We start from the raw sequence: 14700 nt of genomic DNA, 5'->3' as shown, positions 1-14700 counted from the left end.
GAATTAATGAATTATTTTCATCCATCTTGCCATCTTCTGAGGATAAAAATCTAAACTTTCCATCCCTGGTCCTGGGAGTTTCCACAAAGGAGTGACTGACGTTGGGGCAAGACCTCAGCAGGGCTGCTTTAGTGGATGGCATATCTACGGTGTTATGTTCACCATACACAAAGGGCGATGTCCAATGTGCTAAGAATATAAAGGTCTGGAGAATGATGGAGGGGAGGGGTTTATTCTTTTCCAGTTCTTAACATTAGTTGAATGTGAAGAGTATAATAATCTTTGTCTCTATCCCTCACTCATTCCTTTCATGTGCTGTGAATTATCCAATTTTGTAGAATTTCAAATGAGATTCTTGAAGGAGAAATGCATAATTCTGTTCCTTCTCCACCCTTCTTTGCCACAAATTGCCAGAAGAAAGTGTGTCACTCTGTTCTGCCCATTCATGCAGTAAATTTTACAGGGGAAGCTCCCACAGATAGAAATGATGTTGTCTGGTGTTGTCTGAGAATGGCAACTTTCTAGTATCTTGCTCTGGAACCTGGCTCTTTCTCGTATCCTCAGGCCTACACTACACACCATACTCTCCGATAACTTTATCAGCCTAGGGTAATCTGTCATTTGCCTTTCTTTCTTAACTCTTTTTCTCAAATGGCCTGAATTCGGGGCGTGGAGAAAAGTGTAATTGATTGCTTCCCCCCTCAAATCCTAGGGCTGTGATAAGACATTGTATTTCTTGGCTAAAAGGGAAGTCAAGACAATTTGTCAGTTTTCAGAGCATCTCCCTGAGCTCGGTGGAAAAGAAAAATATCACCCATATGACTGTTATAGTCTAAAAATACACTGTAGCTAGGAAATACAAATGTTCTCAATTTGAGGAAATGGATAACTATTTAAGAATAACTTTAAGTGACTAATTAGAATAATGTGGGAGTTATTTCAGCAATGCTTGAGGTATCTTCAACTCTGACCTCTAGCTATGGGACTGTTTCAGCTTCATTATGCTGCCATTGCTACACTTAATCCATTCCACTGTCATGCAATGTTCATTGTCCACATTTCCACCCCAGTAACATCTCTAATACAACATGGGCTTCTACAACCACTCCCCGCCTCAAAATTGGTGAGTTCTGTTTATCAAACACTCCTGACATCTCTGTGTTTAGGAAGCAGAGGAAAGACTTTCCCAGGACGTGGCTTTGAGTTCACTCAGGGCCAGGTAACTCAGTCGTATCCATATAGGGATAAAGATGGTTTGTAGCTGCTTTGTGCCACTGGGGAATGAACCAATATGCTTAACATGGTGGCATCTCTATTTGGGGAAATTTTAATCGGATAGAAGATTATAGGAAATAGGCTAGGTGGCTTCAAGTGTTTTGAAGAAGTTTTGTGGAGAGCCCTTGTTCCAAGATGTTCCAGAACACAAAGTAAGAATGGGTAGAATGCACAAGCTGGGATATTTTAGTTTAATGAAAAAATAACTTTCTAACAATTACATCCGTCCTGCCGTGAATAAGCTGCCTTTAGTAATAGTAAACTGCCTTGGATCACCTCATGGTGATGTCATCCAAAGGATTCCTACCCCAAGTGTCAAATCAGATCGTCCATTTGAACTTTGAGAATCTATGATTCTGTGAAAGTTTTTCTCACAAGCAAAACACAAGGAAATTTGAATTCCATTTTTGAAGGAGAAAAATTTAATATATTTTATCTTATTATACATTTTTCCCTAAATTATAAAGTCAATAGCTGCAAATATATTCTGCTACAAAGCTTTCTGTAAGAAATATCTCTATAAGAAAATACATCTCATTAACATTTCCTGTAAATAAATTACTTCAAATAATAATTTTGGGATGTACATAAGGGAAATAATGCAAAAACCAGATTGTAAATGTGATTGCTATATAGGAAATGTTTGACTGAAATGTTCCATTTTCATGTTGCCAAGCTTATAGAAACCTGTTTGCACAGACTTTGGTTCTTGGATAGATTAGCTTATAATTTTTGTTTTAGCAGACATGTGGAAAAATGTACATCTTAATCACCCTAGTAAAGTGTATGGGAAGCTGAGATTCTTAATAGACGTGCAGGCTCAGATTCAATTTCTACTGGGAAAACTTGAATTTGAAACTGCAGAAGGGGTTTAAGGAAAAGAAAATTAAGGAGTGACTTGCAGTCTATAAAAGAAAAGGTCAAAAGTAACAACTATAAGATAACTTTTTTGCTTTATGCTCTAGACATAAATATTGAGAACGAGTACAGTAAAAAAAAGTAATAAAATGGTTTCAAAGAATTTGGAAACTGTGGTTTCTATAGGTTAGCAATATGTAGATTTTACAAGTTATTCCATTTCTATTTTTACTTTCAATGGCTGCAGAAAACAGAAACGATATCTTTGGCAAGAAACAGCTGTTGCAGAGAGATTGGTACAGAACTTTCAGACGGTGCCGTCGGCAAGCTGGGAGTTTATGGAGGACAATGGAACCTTACTGTATGCCACCTGCCTCGAGAGTCCATTTCATGAGACCTCCTCATGTTATTTTAGGACCTCAAAAATATAAAATAAATATTTTGAGGTCAACTAGTGACCTACACAGAACTCATCTGCACAGTAAATATTGTGATAGCAAATCCCATGGAAAACTTCCATTCAGGTTGTGCTGCCTTGGGCTTCCAATGGGAACAGTCAGTTTGTGCTTCAGACATATGATCGACGTGTTGCCAAAACCTGGGCACTGGATAAAGTTTTGTCCATTTCCTTTGTGTCCCTCAATGCAGCACAAATGTAGATCAAGTCTCTGTGATCAGCTTCTCCTGACTGTGCTGCTGTGTCTGCAAAGAATAAATGTGTTTGCCAATCTAATTCTATCGAACACGGGGAATGCCCAAGCTTCAACAAGTAACAGTCTATTAGCGTTGATGCTGCATCTCAGACACCTTAAAAATTTTTGCAGTCTGTGAAATTCTGCTCTGTACTATTCACAAGTAATTGGGATAGTTTGGAAAATAAAATATGTTCAAGGTAGGAATCACATACAATCAAGAAAAGGTGCAATGCCATTCTAGAATGTGAATGGACGGTTTTTGTCTTATACTGGTCCTGGGGAATTACTGTGAAAATACATTTTAAAAAAATGTAAATAAACAGTTTAAAGCAAAACAAGTTTGTTTTTTTCCTAAAAGTGTTCATAGAAGACTTGCCATTATTTTGAACTTATTTGGAAAATACTGACTGCTTTTTTTTCTTGTCTACCAAGGCCCCTCATTGAGCCGTAGCGGTAGTGTGCTCCAAACCCAACAGTGATTCTGTGCTGAGAATTAATTAGGGGCCACGCTTTCATTTCCTATGTACGAACTCATTTTACGTTAGAGCCTGTTGTATGCCACGGGACTATTCTGTTAAACTATAACCTTGAATGAGAACCATGGTTTTCAGGTAATTTCTACAGGCAATCGCCAATCCGAAGGAAACTGATCATCCAGCACAACCTAAACTCTCGGGAAGTCACATGGTATTCGTCAGTAATTTTCACTGTGCGTTGTTTTTTTTCAGTAATAGCATTTTCACAAATGTGTACGTTATTTACATAAACAAGCTGCATCATGGAAACGCATCGGTTGTACTACATTTGTTACCTTGCTAATCTGCTTATTCTCTTTTCCTTTTTCCCTCTCTGTGATCTCTTACATGCTTACAACATTCCTTATTTAGCCATCTTCTGAGCTCCAAAACGTCTTTTCCACCATACCATAATGCATTAAATACACAAATGCACAGTCTGCTAGTGATGGGCTTCCTCAGAGGAGATCATATTTTCTGACACACGTGGAGTCTGGCTTTGGAGGAATAGGTGGCATCTTTCCACACTTTACACGACAGGCCCTTCGCACAGTCACACCGCTGGAAAATTTCCAGCCCGTGAGAGCCCTTCTTGCGCTGTTTGGTACAGACTTCCCCCTGATGCAGCACTGGCTTGCAGATTTTGGTCCAGAAGTGGCGAGCGCAGCAAAACCCTTCGATGCAGTCTGCTGACCGCAGGCAGGGGTCTCCTTCATGCCCTGCGGAGATGGTGACCAAATGATATTACCATGACACTTTAGAAAAAAATCCTACTTCGCACCCAGACGCACATATAGTGCTTGTACTGTCTTCCACGAAGTTATCATGTACGAGGGAAAGTCTTGGACGCCTATCAATCAGCTCTCCCTCTAATCTCGTCAGGCCATTATTGTCTCTTTTGATTATTCGCTGTCTGGATATCAAGTCTTACAAATAGCTAGGACTGCGCTCCGTCTTCTCTTTATTTTGGCACGGTCTGCTCTTAGATATTTCTCCGATCATTTTTTCTTTTAATGAGGTGAGTGAAAAATAAGTAAATAAAGAGAATTGCTTTCAAAGTAATTAATTTGATACGTTCTTGGTAGGCATAAATAAACTCTGACTCGAGGAGAAATCTGAAATTCTCAGGGACTCCTAAACCCCTGCGTCAGTGTCTAGCCAGGAAAACAGAAACTTAAGACCAAAGATGTTTAATGCCGAGAATGAAGCACGCAGGCGGTGGCATGGCTAAGAAGGGCCAGAGGATGGTAAGGCAGCAGAGCAGGAAGCCGCTACCACTTTAGGCTGGAGGCCCCAGAGGAGAAGGTCATGTCAGAATCCGGGGCTGGAATTGCTAGCTGGGACTGGAATCCCTCAGGCCCATCTGACAGGGAGCCTAGGACGTACAGTCTCCAAGAAGCTGTGATTCAGAACAGAGTAGAGTAAGGGCAGACAGCCCCAGGGTCAACCAAGAACCCATCATTAAAAACATGTGGAAGAACAAATCTGGATATTTAATACAGAAAAAAGTGACTAAGTCAGCAAAAGAGCAAACACACATCACAGCTGGGTTGATGTGTAACCTATATAAAGAAAGGTCAATAAACTTCTCTGTATTTTTGCCAGATTGTAAATATTCAGGCTTTTTAGACCGGATGATCTGTCACTCCTCCCTTCTGCTGTCACAAAAGCAGACATAAGTAATGCCTAAACGAATAGGCCACCCTGTGTTCCAGTAAAACATTATTTTACAAAAACAGGCAGTAGGACAGGCCATAATGTGCCAATCCTGATCTAAGGGATGATCTGTCATCCCAGATATAACCAGTTCCTCTGTGTGATATGGACACGACCCACTAGCCATTGTCATAAGAGTTCTTCCTAGTTGCCATCAAAAAATTACACATAAAACTGTATAAAAAATATGAGTAAATTTGAAACTGTACTGTGACACAGCTAGCTATTGGATAAGGAGGGATACTCATGTAATGACAAATGTATGTGAATTTGATAGAATAGAAATAGGAGATTGGGTAAAGACATAGGTCTTCAGGGAGCATAGATAGGGGACAATTGAAGAGGAACTGTCAACCTTTTTAGTGCCATCCATGTCAACATTAATATTTCAGGTCAGACTAATAGGTCAGTCAGATATTCCATAGGATACCAGCTCTGCAGAACATGAAAATGTGGGGAGATGTTTTTATGGTCAAGAAATATGGGGACCTACAGTGTTTAAAAAACTTAACCAGTTTTCCTCAGAGCCCTCAATATACCAATTATATAAAGTTCCAAAACTGGGTGATGCATTATTACAGCACACTTTTATTCACAGGATGTCTTCAAGAGTAATGCTCCATAGAACACACTTGAAAGAAGCCTCCTTTAAAGATGGACGTGTTTCATGCCTTCAACATTTTACTGTTAGTAATAAAGTTCAATAATTTCATGCTTTTAAATTTTACTCTTAGTGATTAGACTTCCCAAATATTTTGATATGGGTAAGGGGATTTTATGACCATATATAATTCTAGTAGAAACCAATTATTTTTGTAAGTTGGTCTATGAATAGTATATTGTGTGGTTGTTTAGTGAAATAAAATTTCTGTAGAGGGGAGAAAAAGATTCAAAAGCTTAGGGATTTAATCATATGACTACAAACAGTTAAAGGCAGCACTGTTTAGAAAATAGCATGATTGTTCAGGGGTGCTGCAATTCTCACAATACATATTTCCTAACAATTTAAGATCTCTTAGAAACCTCCAGCATCCTCAAAATTAAGAATTAATAAATTCAGTTAAAGTCTTGCCAACAAAGTATCTTTGTATTTTTTCTAAAACCAATGCAATGAATCTCAATATTTTAATTTTACTTCTTTTAAAACAAGAAAAAGTAAGCAAAGAACTACAGATCACCTACCTTTTATATGTGACATCTTAGTGTGTGGTCTTCCTAGATTCTGCCATCCCAAGTCGTGGTTTGAGTAATGACCATGGTTTCGATCTCTGTGCCGAGTGCCATCCAGAGCTGGGATGTGAGGGGTTAAGATGCTCTCAGTGACAGGGATGCAGATGCCTGGAGATGGCAAGTAAGTGGTTAGACTTACCCGATTCTATAAAGTGTGATTCTCATCCAAGTATCGTGCCGATGTGAGGTGTGAAGCTATCTCCTATCTACCATCTATCTATCATCTATCTATCATCTATTTTTCCTCTATTCATTCAACCATTCATTTATTTACATAAATAATACTGAACAATATGACTTAGTATTAAATAGAATTAAATAGTTTGGCCTAAGTCAGGCTTCCTTAATTTGAATCTTGTCTCTCTCAAGACCAAGTAACCATGGGCAAAAACAGGAATAAAAACATTTCACTAAGTTGTGAATACATGTGAAGTGCTTAGAATAGTGACTTAGTATGTATTAAATTAGTATTAGCTATTCGTACTTTTAAAACGTCTGCCCAGATTTCAGGATCCAGGTTCCTATTTTCAATCAACAGTATAACCCTAGTCTATACCGTAAACATCTCTAATGGTATGAGGCCTTCTTCCACTCACCTATCCCAGGTGCTTCTAATAAGACTCTGCCTAGAGGTTGGGAGCACGTATACAGATAGGAGTCTGATTATCTTGTTTTATATGAGTAAGCTGATGTTTCAGATCACCTTCTGTAATTATTTAATGGTTTTTTCTTGTGTTGTCTGTGATTCTTCATTTCATCATTAATGCTGAATTGTCTGCCAATAAATTCACTGAGATTGGGTGAAGTCATGCTTATGGAAAGGCTGGGGAATAGACTCCTGGGTCTCCGTTTGGAGGAACCAATCACTCCCTCACTATGAGTGTGGTGCAGGGTGGGGCCTTTCAAAGAAGACACCCTGAATATAAGAATCGAGGTATGAAACTGGAAGAGGGACTCCCCTCCGTATTCCCAAACCACAGCAGGTGCTTTGTTTGGTCTTCTGCATGTATTCGCTTATGTGTTTATAGCTATGCATATACAACGCTTCGGCATGGCAAACCCTAGATTGCCATAGAACATAGAGGATAGAAATAGAGATCAGAGCCCAGGAAAACTAGGATTTGGGAGGTAATCCATGTAATCGTGCACATAGCTAAACCACGATCCAATCCCTGCCAGTTTGGAAAGGCTCCTTGCGTTTCAGAGGTCTGGCTAAGGAGGAGGTCATCGAATTTGCTAGACACACATCCTACATTAACATGAAGGAGGCCCGTCACACCGAACTAGAGCTTACCATTATTGCAGCGGGTACCCGGACAGCACATGCCGTCTCTGTGGCAGCGCTTCTTTTTCCTCCGGCACACCGTGCAGGCCGATGAGCCCTGGTGGGGGCTATGGCAATACCTCCCAACTTCACACTCCTTATCACTGCTGCAAGGGTAGGCCTGCCAAAAAGCACACCACCGCCGAACAGAAGGCCGATTAGATTGCACACGCATGAAAAGTTACCGCGGCAAATCACGCCGGGAAATCAATCACAGCAGGTTTCTCTCAAAGGAGATACGCCAGTGAAATCGTGTTCTGGGCACAGATCCTACATAGTGACGCTTCCTTCATCGAGGACCCTATAAATACAGATTGTTGATGGGGACAAAGGTAAAGTTCATGCTATTCCTGTAGTTTTGTCGACAACTCTGGAGATGGGATTTACATTTTGTGTGGATCAGTAGAGCTTTTAAGGGTACATTTGGGGGCTCAGAAATAGTTGTAATTGTTATACCGTCACTGATTTCCCGTGTAAATGAAACAGTCAGCCTCGCTATTCCGTTTTTCATCTACTAAACTGGATGAGATGACAGAACAACAAAGGGCTGTTGCTGGAAGCTAAAACATATCTCCTGCCCAGTTAGGGAACAAACACAGTGAGCGACTCCCCACAATTCTTGCCCGCGAGGAGCACAGCAGAGAACCACTTCCAGAACCGTTTGAGGTTATGAGCTGTTTGGCACAAAGAAATCAAGGAGCAGGGTCCTCATTCCAAACTCAGGCGGTGAGCAGCAGTGGGGTTCTAAGCGGTCTAAGAGGAATGCTCAACTCCAATTACATCATGTTCTCAGCAAACAAAAGGGCAGGCCCTTTACATACAAGTACGGCCCTTGTGGGCTACGGCGCCTTCGAATTATACAGAAAGGACCTGATGGTCTCCATCTCTCACCGCGTGAGGCTACTTAATCAGGGCCCTAGATGATCTCCCAAAACAAAAATACATTCTCCTGTTATGTACTCCTTGCCTCTTGGAAATTTTCAGGACACTTAAAAGGTCCCTGTTTGCAGAGACGGAGTTGAGAAACTGAACGGCCACACCACACATTAAACCTCCTTATATTTTGAAGCATGTAGACAGGGAAATTTATTTATAAGTTGTTTTTCTTTTCTTTTTGCAGTTCTTTCCTGTTTTCAGAGTAATGCATGGTTTTTTTTTTTAACTGAAAAATGCAAAAGTAAAAAGAAGCTACGTGGTTGTTTTTAAGCGCGCATAAATGGTATGAATGTAAACCTATGGGTAAAGTTTTTGTGAATCTCCAATCATTTGTGGATTTGAGTGCTTTGCTTATGAAGTGAGGTTTGGTGGCGTAGGTCTGCGTGCATGGTCTGTTTTTTTTCCCTTCTCTTTCTTTCTCCCGCTCCTACGCTGTCTTCCCCCCACCCCACGCCCTCGCCCTTCTGCTATGTGTGGCTACATTCAGTGTCCCCGTATTTTCTGTTTAGATCTGATCCTGTTCAGTTCGACAGAGGAAATAAATGAGGAGCTGACAATGTGAGGCTGAAAACTAGATATTTTATGGGGAAAAAAAAACACACTTTCAGCATCATTACAATAGGAAAATCATGAATTTTGAGTTGCAAGTGCTTTTGAAGGATTGCATAGTGGCCATGTTTGATGCCTACATTATAATTGGAGCCAGATAAAGCTATAAAATGAATTTGCATATTATCGTCCCATTCTGGATCTCCATCATTAGACTTAAGAGACAATCTGAATGAGGCTACATTCAGAGTATTAGGCCATTTTTCAAAAGTCCAAGACTGATGAAAACAAAACAAATGTCACTTCCCGCCTTGCCACACTCTTTCCCCCAAGCACTTTACTCCCTTCACATTTAAACCCATTAATTTTAATTGAAATACAATTCACATGTTTCTGATTCATTTACATTTATTTCATCAAATTGTTTTGCAAGAAACATTTGATGTCTTACAAGTTTTTTTTTTCTTCCTCAAAAATAGGACATGTTCTTTCAATGGAAATACATGTGCTGCCTAAAACATCACGTGCACTGTGCAGCACAAACAACAAATCTTCAAGGGATTCTGAATATAGAATAACACTTGATTCCATTCCTTAAAAAAACACAATAGTCTATAAGGTAAAAAACAAGTTGTTTGCTAAAAGTAGCAGTTCATTTTGCAGAAAATTGTGGAAGACACATTAACTTCCCACTCTCAGTTTGTGCGAAATGGCAAATGCTTGAAATGGAAACTATTTGATGTAGGGCGCCTGGGCGGCTCAGTCGGTTGAGCGTCTGACTCTTGGTTTCAGCTCAGGTCATGATCTCAGGGTCCTGAGACTGAGGCCCACTATGTGCTCCACACTCAGCAAGGAGTCTGCTTGAGATTCTCTTCCTCTGCCCCTCCCCCCACTTGCACTCTCTCTCTCTCTAAAATAAATAGAATCTTTTTTAAAAAAAATATTTGATGCAGATGATATTGCAAAATGTGATATGTATAGTAGTCCTCTATTTGAATGGGATCACAGTAAAATTCTCACAAGTTTTTCAAAGGAAAGCTCAGTTGGTCCAAGAGATAAAATAGATTAGAGGACACGCAGTTTCATTGTGCTATTTTTGTAGTTTTTTTTAAAGCCAATTTTAAATAGAAATGACACAGGCAGAAAAAATATGCAGAATTTTTTGTAATGAAAGATTATTCTTAATGCGATCTTGCACTTGAAATGCAATCCCAGAACATAACATTAAGAGCAATTCTTTGACAATTAAAATAAAATTTTAATAATTGAAATGCAAGGTTATATTATATAGCTTCTAGTACGCTTATGAAACTTCTTGCTCCAATAAACAGCCTTCAAATATGAATAAAATTTTAAAATGATAAGACAAATTGATTGCAGCAGGTTTTCAGGAAAGCAAAGGAGACGGGAGCATGCCTTACCTTCTGAAATCAATGTCTCCCTGCCCAGATCTACTCAGCCATATAGTTTCCTTTGGCATAACCATTAACAACAAAACACAGAACAGGAGAAAATATGGATCTGAACCATTAATGTCAATTCTCATGTTTTCAGCCTACAACGTTATTTTTCAATAAACAGCTTTAAATAGGACATTTTCATCTCAAGGATGCGGTCTCAGGGATGAGCTTGCTATTGTTTCTTCCCACGTTTCCCCCTTTAAATGTCTAGAAATGCTATCATAGTAGGCAAGAGAGGGAGGGAGGGAGGGAAAATGGGAGGGAGGGAGAGGGAGAGAGAGAGAAGGGAGAGGGAAACACATGGTTAGAGTAGTTATGGAGGGTCCTGAGGAAGTGATGACTGTGGCATTAATAGGCCACTGAAGGAAATTAGATTAATAAAAGGGCCATTCAGAAACTTTCCATAGGAAAATCTTTATTTTCCACGTACTGTGGCCTCAAAAGGCTGTTGCTGTTCCCATCTGACGATGGTTTTATGGCAAACAAATATTGAATTTGAATCTTAGTCTAACTTTCCACTTAACAAAAACAATAATATGCTTCCCCTGTTACTTATTTGTATAAATTAATAAGAGGACTGATTTTTTTTACCTGCTATGGAAATTATTAATAGTGAATTTGCATGGTTCGTTGTGGACTTGTCTAGGTCAACAGTCTCAGGAACAGTGACATTCGGCTACATGAGCATCCAGAAATACTTGCCTTCATGCAAAAGTCATTCATGACTTAGCCTCAGTCACAATTAGGACATGGATTCATTTGAGACACCTAATAATAGTAGATGATGGGCCATGAATTAAGAATATATGAGAGCTGTCCACCATCAGGCCAAAAAAACAAAGTTTTGCCCAACCCTCTTTCTAGGCTAAAAATAGAGTGGTTTCTGTAAATAGCAGCACTAGTTATCATTACAACCATGACATGAACTAAAAAAAGAGTGAACACATTGGACACAGTTTGAAAATAAAGTCCATTGAAAATGACCATTTCTTTTTAGTATAAAAGATTTTTTTACATCCATTTACTCCGTGCTAATTTGGAATCATTCTTTAAAATTTTAGCAATGAAATAAAGAGAGGTTAAGTAACTTCTGCACATAAGTCCCATGTGCTCAGTAGCAGGGAATTTGGGGATTCAGGGTCCTGCCCTGGCTTTTAGGCCTCCCTGCAAGGTACGATGACTAAAAGCATTAACTAGTGATGGTTTGATGCACACATAAATTAGGGGTTTTCAGTGCTGACCTGTGCGCCGAATTTAGAGATTAGAAACATAAACTTGGCCACCTCTCTCTCTAGAAGCCTTCAAATACCAACAGCATGTCCTGGTGCAGCTGTTGGGAAGACAGAACGCTGGCGGACAGCGCGGGCAATACTGTAAACAACATCTTCTCGTTTTATTTCTTGACAACAGTTTTATGTCCACTTAAACTCAATGTAATCAGAGTTACAAGTAAAAGCCCATCATGCTATTAATGATAATTAAATAATATTCTAATGAATGAAATAAAATAAAATGTTACTACATCTTATTTGAACTAATTGAGCCTTTCTTTTTTCCAATTATTCTCAAAACCGCAGGGAGAAAAAGACCTGCTAATTCGAGATTAAGATTCAGGGTGGAATTTATTCTTATTTTTCAGGGCTGCCCCTCCCTTAAAACATGCAAATGTGACAACTACGGAATCAGACCTCTTAGAATAACGACATAGAAAAAAGTGTTCTAGGGACCTCAGCAGCACCGGCTACTGAACAAACTTTGGCCGCAACTAAAACCTTAGTGTAACTCCTGAGTTTTCAAAATAATGACATTGTTCCTGTTTAATGATGGGGAGAAAAAAAAAGAAGACAGAAACATCACATAGTGTTCATGTGGGCTGGCCACCCATCCGGATTCTTGCAAGACCGTCCTAGTTTTGTTGTTGTTGTTTTAATCGGGACAATCCTTTGTCCCCTCAAGCACTGTTTGTAACCATCGGAAGTTTTCTGGAGCCAGAAAAACATCATCAGCTGGGAAGGCAGAAGACAGCCTGCAGGGGGACGACCCAGCTGTGGGAATGAAAAACATTTGGGGCGAGTAGATAGAAGGAGGTAGAGCAAAGGGCTGGGGACTAGAATGTTTGGGGTCTCAAAGAGATCATAGCAGAAGGTTGGCAATTACATTTGGGGAATTGACACCATCAGACTGGCTCCCCCTAGGTCCTTAAAAAAAAGATTTCCTTTGCCCTGACAGTCCATATGCTAGTTCTCCGTTTCAACGTATATGCAAGGTATGCTGTCCTTTAAGGTGGTAATTTCAAAGTCAAACCTTAAGATTGCAACTTCAGGGGGTGCAGGGACATAGAACTCAATCTGGCTGTGCAACCGGATCTTTCCCTTTGTCCACAGTTACCTCTAGGGGATAAGGGTGTATCTTTGAGGATTCCTGAATTTAAGGCCAGGAGAACTGAGCTACATTAAATTGGAGGGGAGAAGTTCAGATATCTCATGGTGTTCTGGATCTGTGCCATAGATTCATTAAGGCAGCTGTTTGGGTATTCATTCAATATCCAATAATTGTTTATTCCGCTTTTATTTATTGAACACCAGACACAACCAGTTCTGTGATCTACAGATGTTCTCCCTGCACCATCCCTAAGATAATTTTGAAACGTATATATCCTCTCACGCATTTGACATGTAAAATTTTTCAGTATAAATTTAGTTTGTTTTATGAATATGGCATATAATGTTAAGCACTTTATAAGATGAAACTCACAGTAATTTGACATGATTCAATAAAATAGCTTTTACCTACCTGATTGATCAATGCATACTGATCCTAAAATAAAGTCACAACATAGTCATGGATATTTTTCTTTGAGAAAATTAGTTTTAGAAAAGGTCCAGTTAAATTTTAAAATATACAGGTCATCACAGCTATTTTAGATGTTCTGTATCCAGAATTTTCTAGCCAGCGCCAAGCTTCGCTTTTAAAGAATGACAAGACAAGGATGCCCTAATCAACCATTAAGACCATCTTTGTTAAAACCAAAACTCCAAATTTGACTTTAGTCTGTCATCCATAAAAAGTTTTATACTGCTGGTTAATGCAGTATATCAAGATTTGGAATGCATGACGATTTTGCCTTTCTTTCCACATAAAATGGCAAAAGACTTACTGTAAACACAGGCACATTCCCAGACAATTTTAAGAAAAGAAATCATGGGAGTTAAGGATATGGAAATTGATTTCCTGAAAACAATTCATGCTGTGCATACCATGGAAAACCTTTGACTACCTTTTCCACATATCCATTTTAGGGCTGGGGTTGTTAGATATTTGGTTTTTGACACAGAAGTTCAGAGCTGAGAGAATTCTGCTAATGCTGCCTGGATCAGAAGTTAGGAAAGATGGATCTCTGCCAGTGGTCCATTAACTTCCCCAATGTATTCAGAGAGCTTCACTGAAATCCTAAGAAACAGTAATTCTATGAAATCAAGGCAAGGTCCTCCCTAACTTGGGTTGCTCCACCCTGTTCTCTGTATCTCATTAAGCAGAAAGGAGATTCCAGGGAATTCTCTACTTTGAGCAGAGAACACATTCTCAACTGTAACACGTACATTGCTGCTATTGATCACGGGGCAAATGGGCGAAGCTAACCCTTTCCATACAGTCTCAGACCCTTTCCATACAGTCTCAGCACCTAAAGAAATTGACACCTTGTAGTTTACCTGATTTTTTTTTCCTGGTTTTGACCCATTTTCCCTTCATTTGGGATAGATAGGACAAAAACACTTCTGTTCTATACTCAAAAAGCAGCATCTCGGGAGCATTTCTGCAGCAATGGTTGGAGCCCTTTACACGCCATATGTAATTATAAAGCCCTTTGTAATTTGGCGATTGGTGGAATATAATTGTTCTAACCAAAACAGGAAGAAACCACATAATTTTTTCTTCCAAATCCAGGATTGAATGTCTACAATATAAAATTTTCAATGTAGCCTTACACGTTTTCCTGACCTCATGACCTTCAGAAAGGTAACGTGGTAGAGAGAATTTTGGAATCATACTGCAGTTTGAATTATGCCTCCACAATTAATTCATTGTTGTAAGTTACTTAAGGAGTCTCAGTTTCCTCCTTAATAAGATGGATATCATTCCTA

General features: G+C 39.4%; 1 protein-coding gene across 1 annotated transcript in view; it reads right to left on the bottom strand.

The window, feature by feature from the left end:
- Positions 1–250: 250 nt before the first annotated feature.
- Positions 251–14700, bottom strand: part of DKK2 (dickkopf WNT signaling pathway inhibitor 2) — a 99830-nt gene continuing 85380 nt past the window's right edge. The window contains exons 2-4 of the mRNA XM_002916941.4: positions 7584–7734; positions 6242–6397; positions 251–4062 (exon numbers count right to left, since the gene is read on the bottom strand). Coding sequence (XP_002916987.1) covers positions 3812–4062; positions 6242–6397; positions 7584–7734 — 558 coding nt within the window. The 3' untranslated portion in view covers positions 251–3811. The remainder of the gene's footprint in view (positions 4063–6241; positions 6398–7583; positions 7735–14700) is intronic.

This window comes from Ailuropoda melanoleuca, chromosome 11, assembly GCF_002007445.2.
Source record: "Ailuropoda melanoleuca isolate Jingjing chromosome 11, ASM200744v2, whole genome shotgun sequence".
In the NCBI taxonomy this organism is placed as follows: domain Eukaryota; kingdom Metazoa; phylum Chordata; class Mammalia; order Carnivora; family Ursidae; genus Ailuropoda; species Ailuropoda melanoleuca.
The sequence above is the reverse complement of the archived record's forward strand: the minus strand, read 5'-3'. Positions and strand labels throughout refer to the sequence as shown.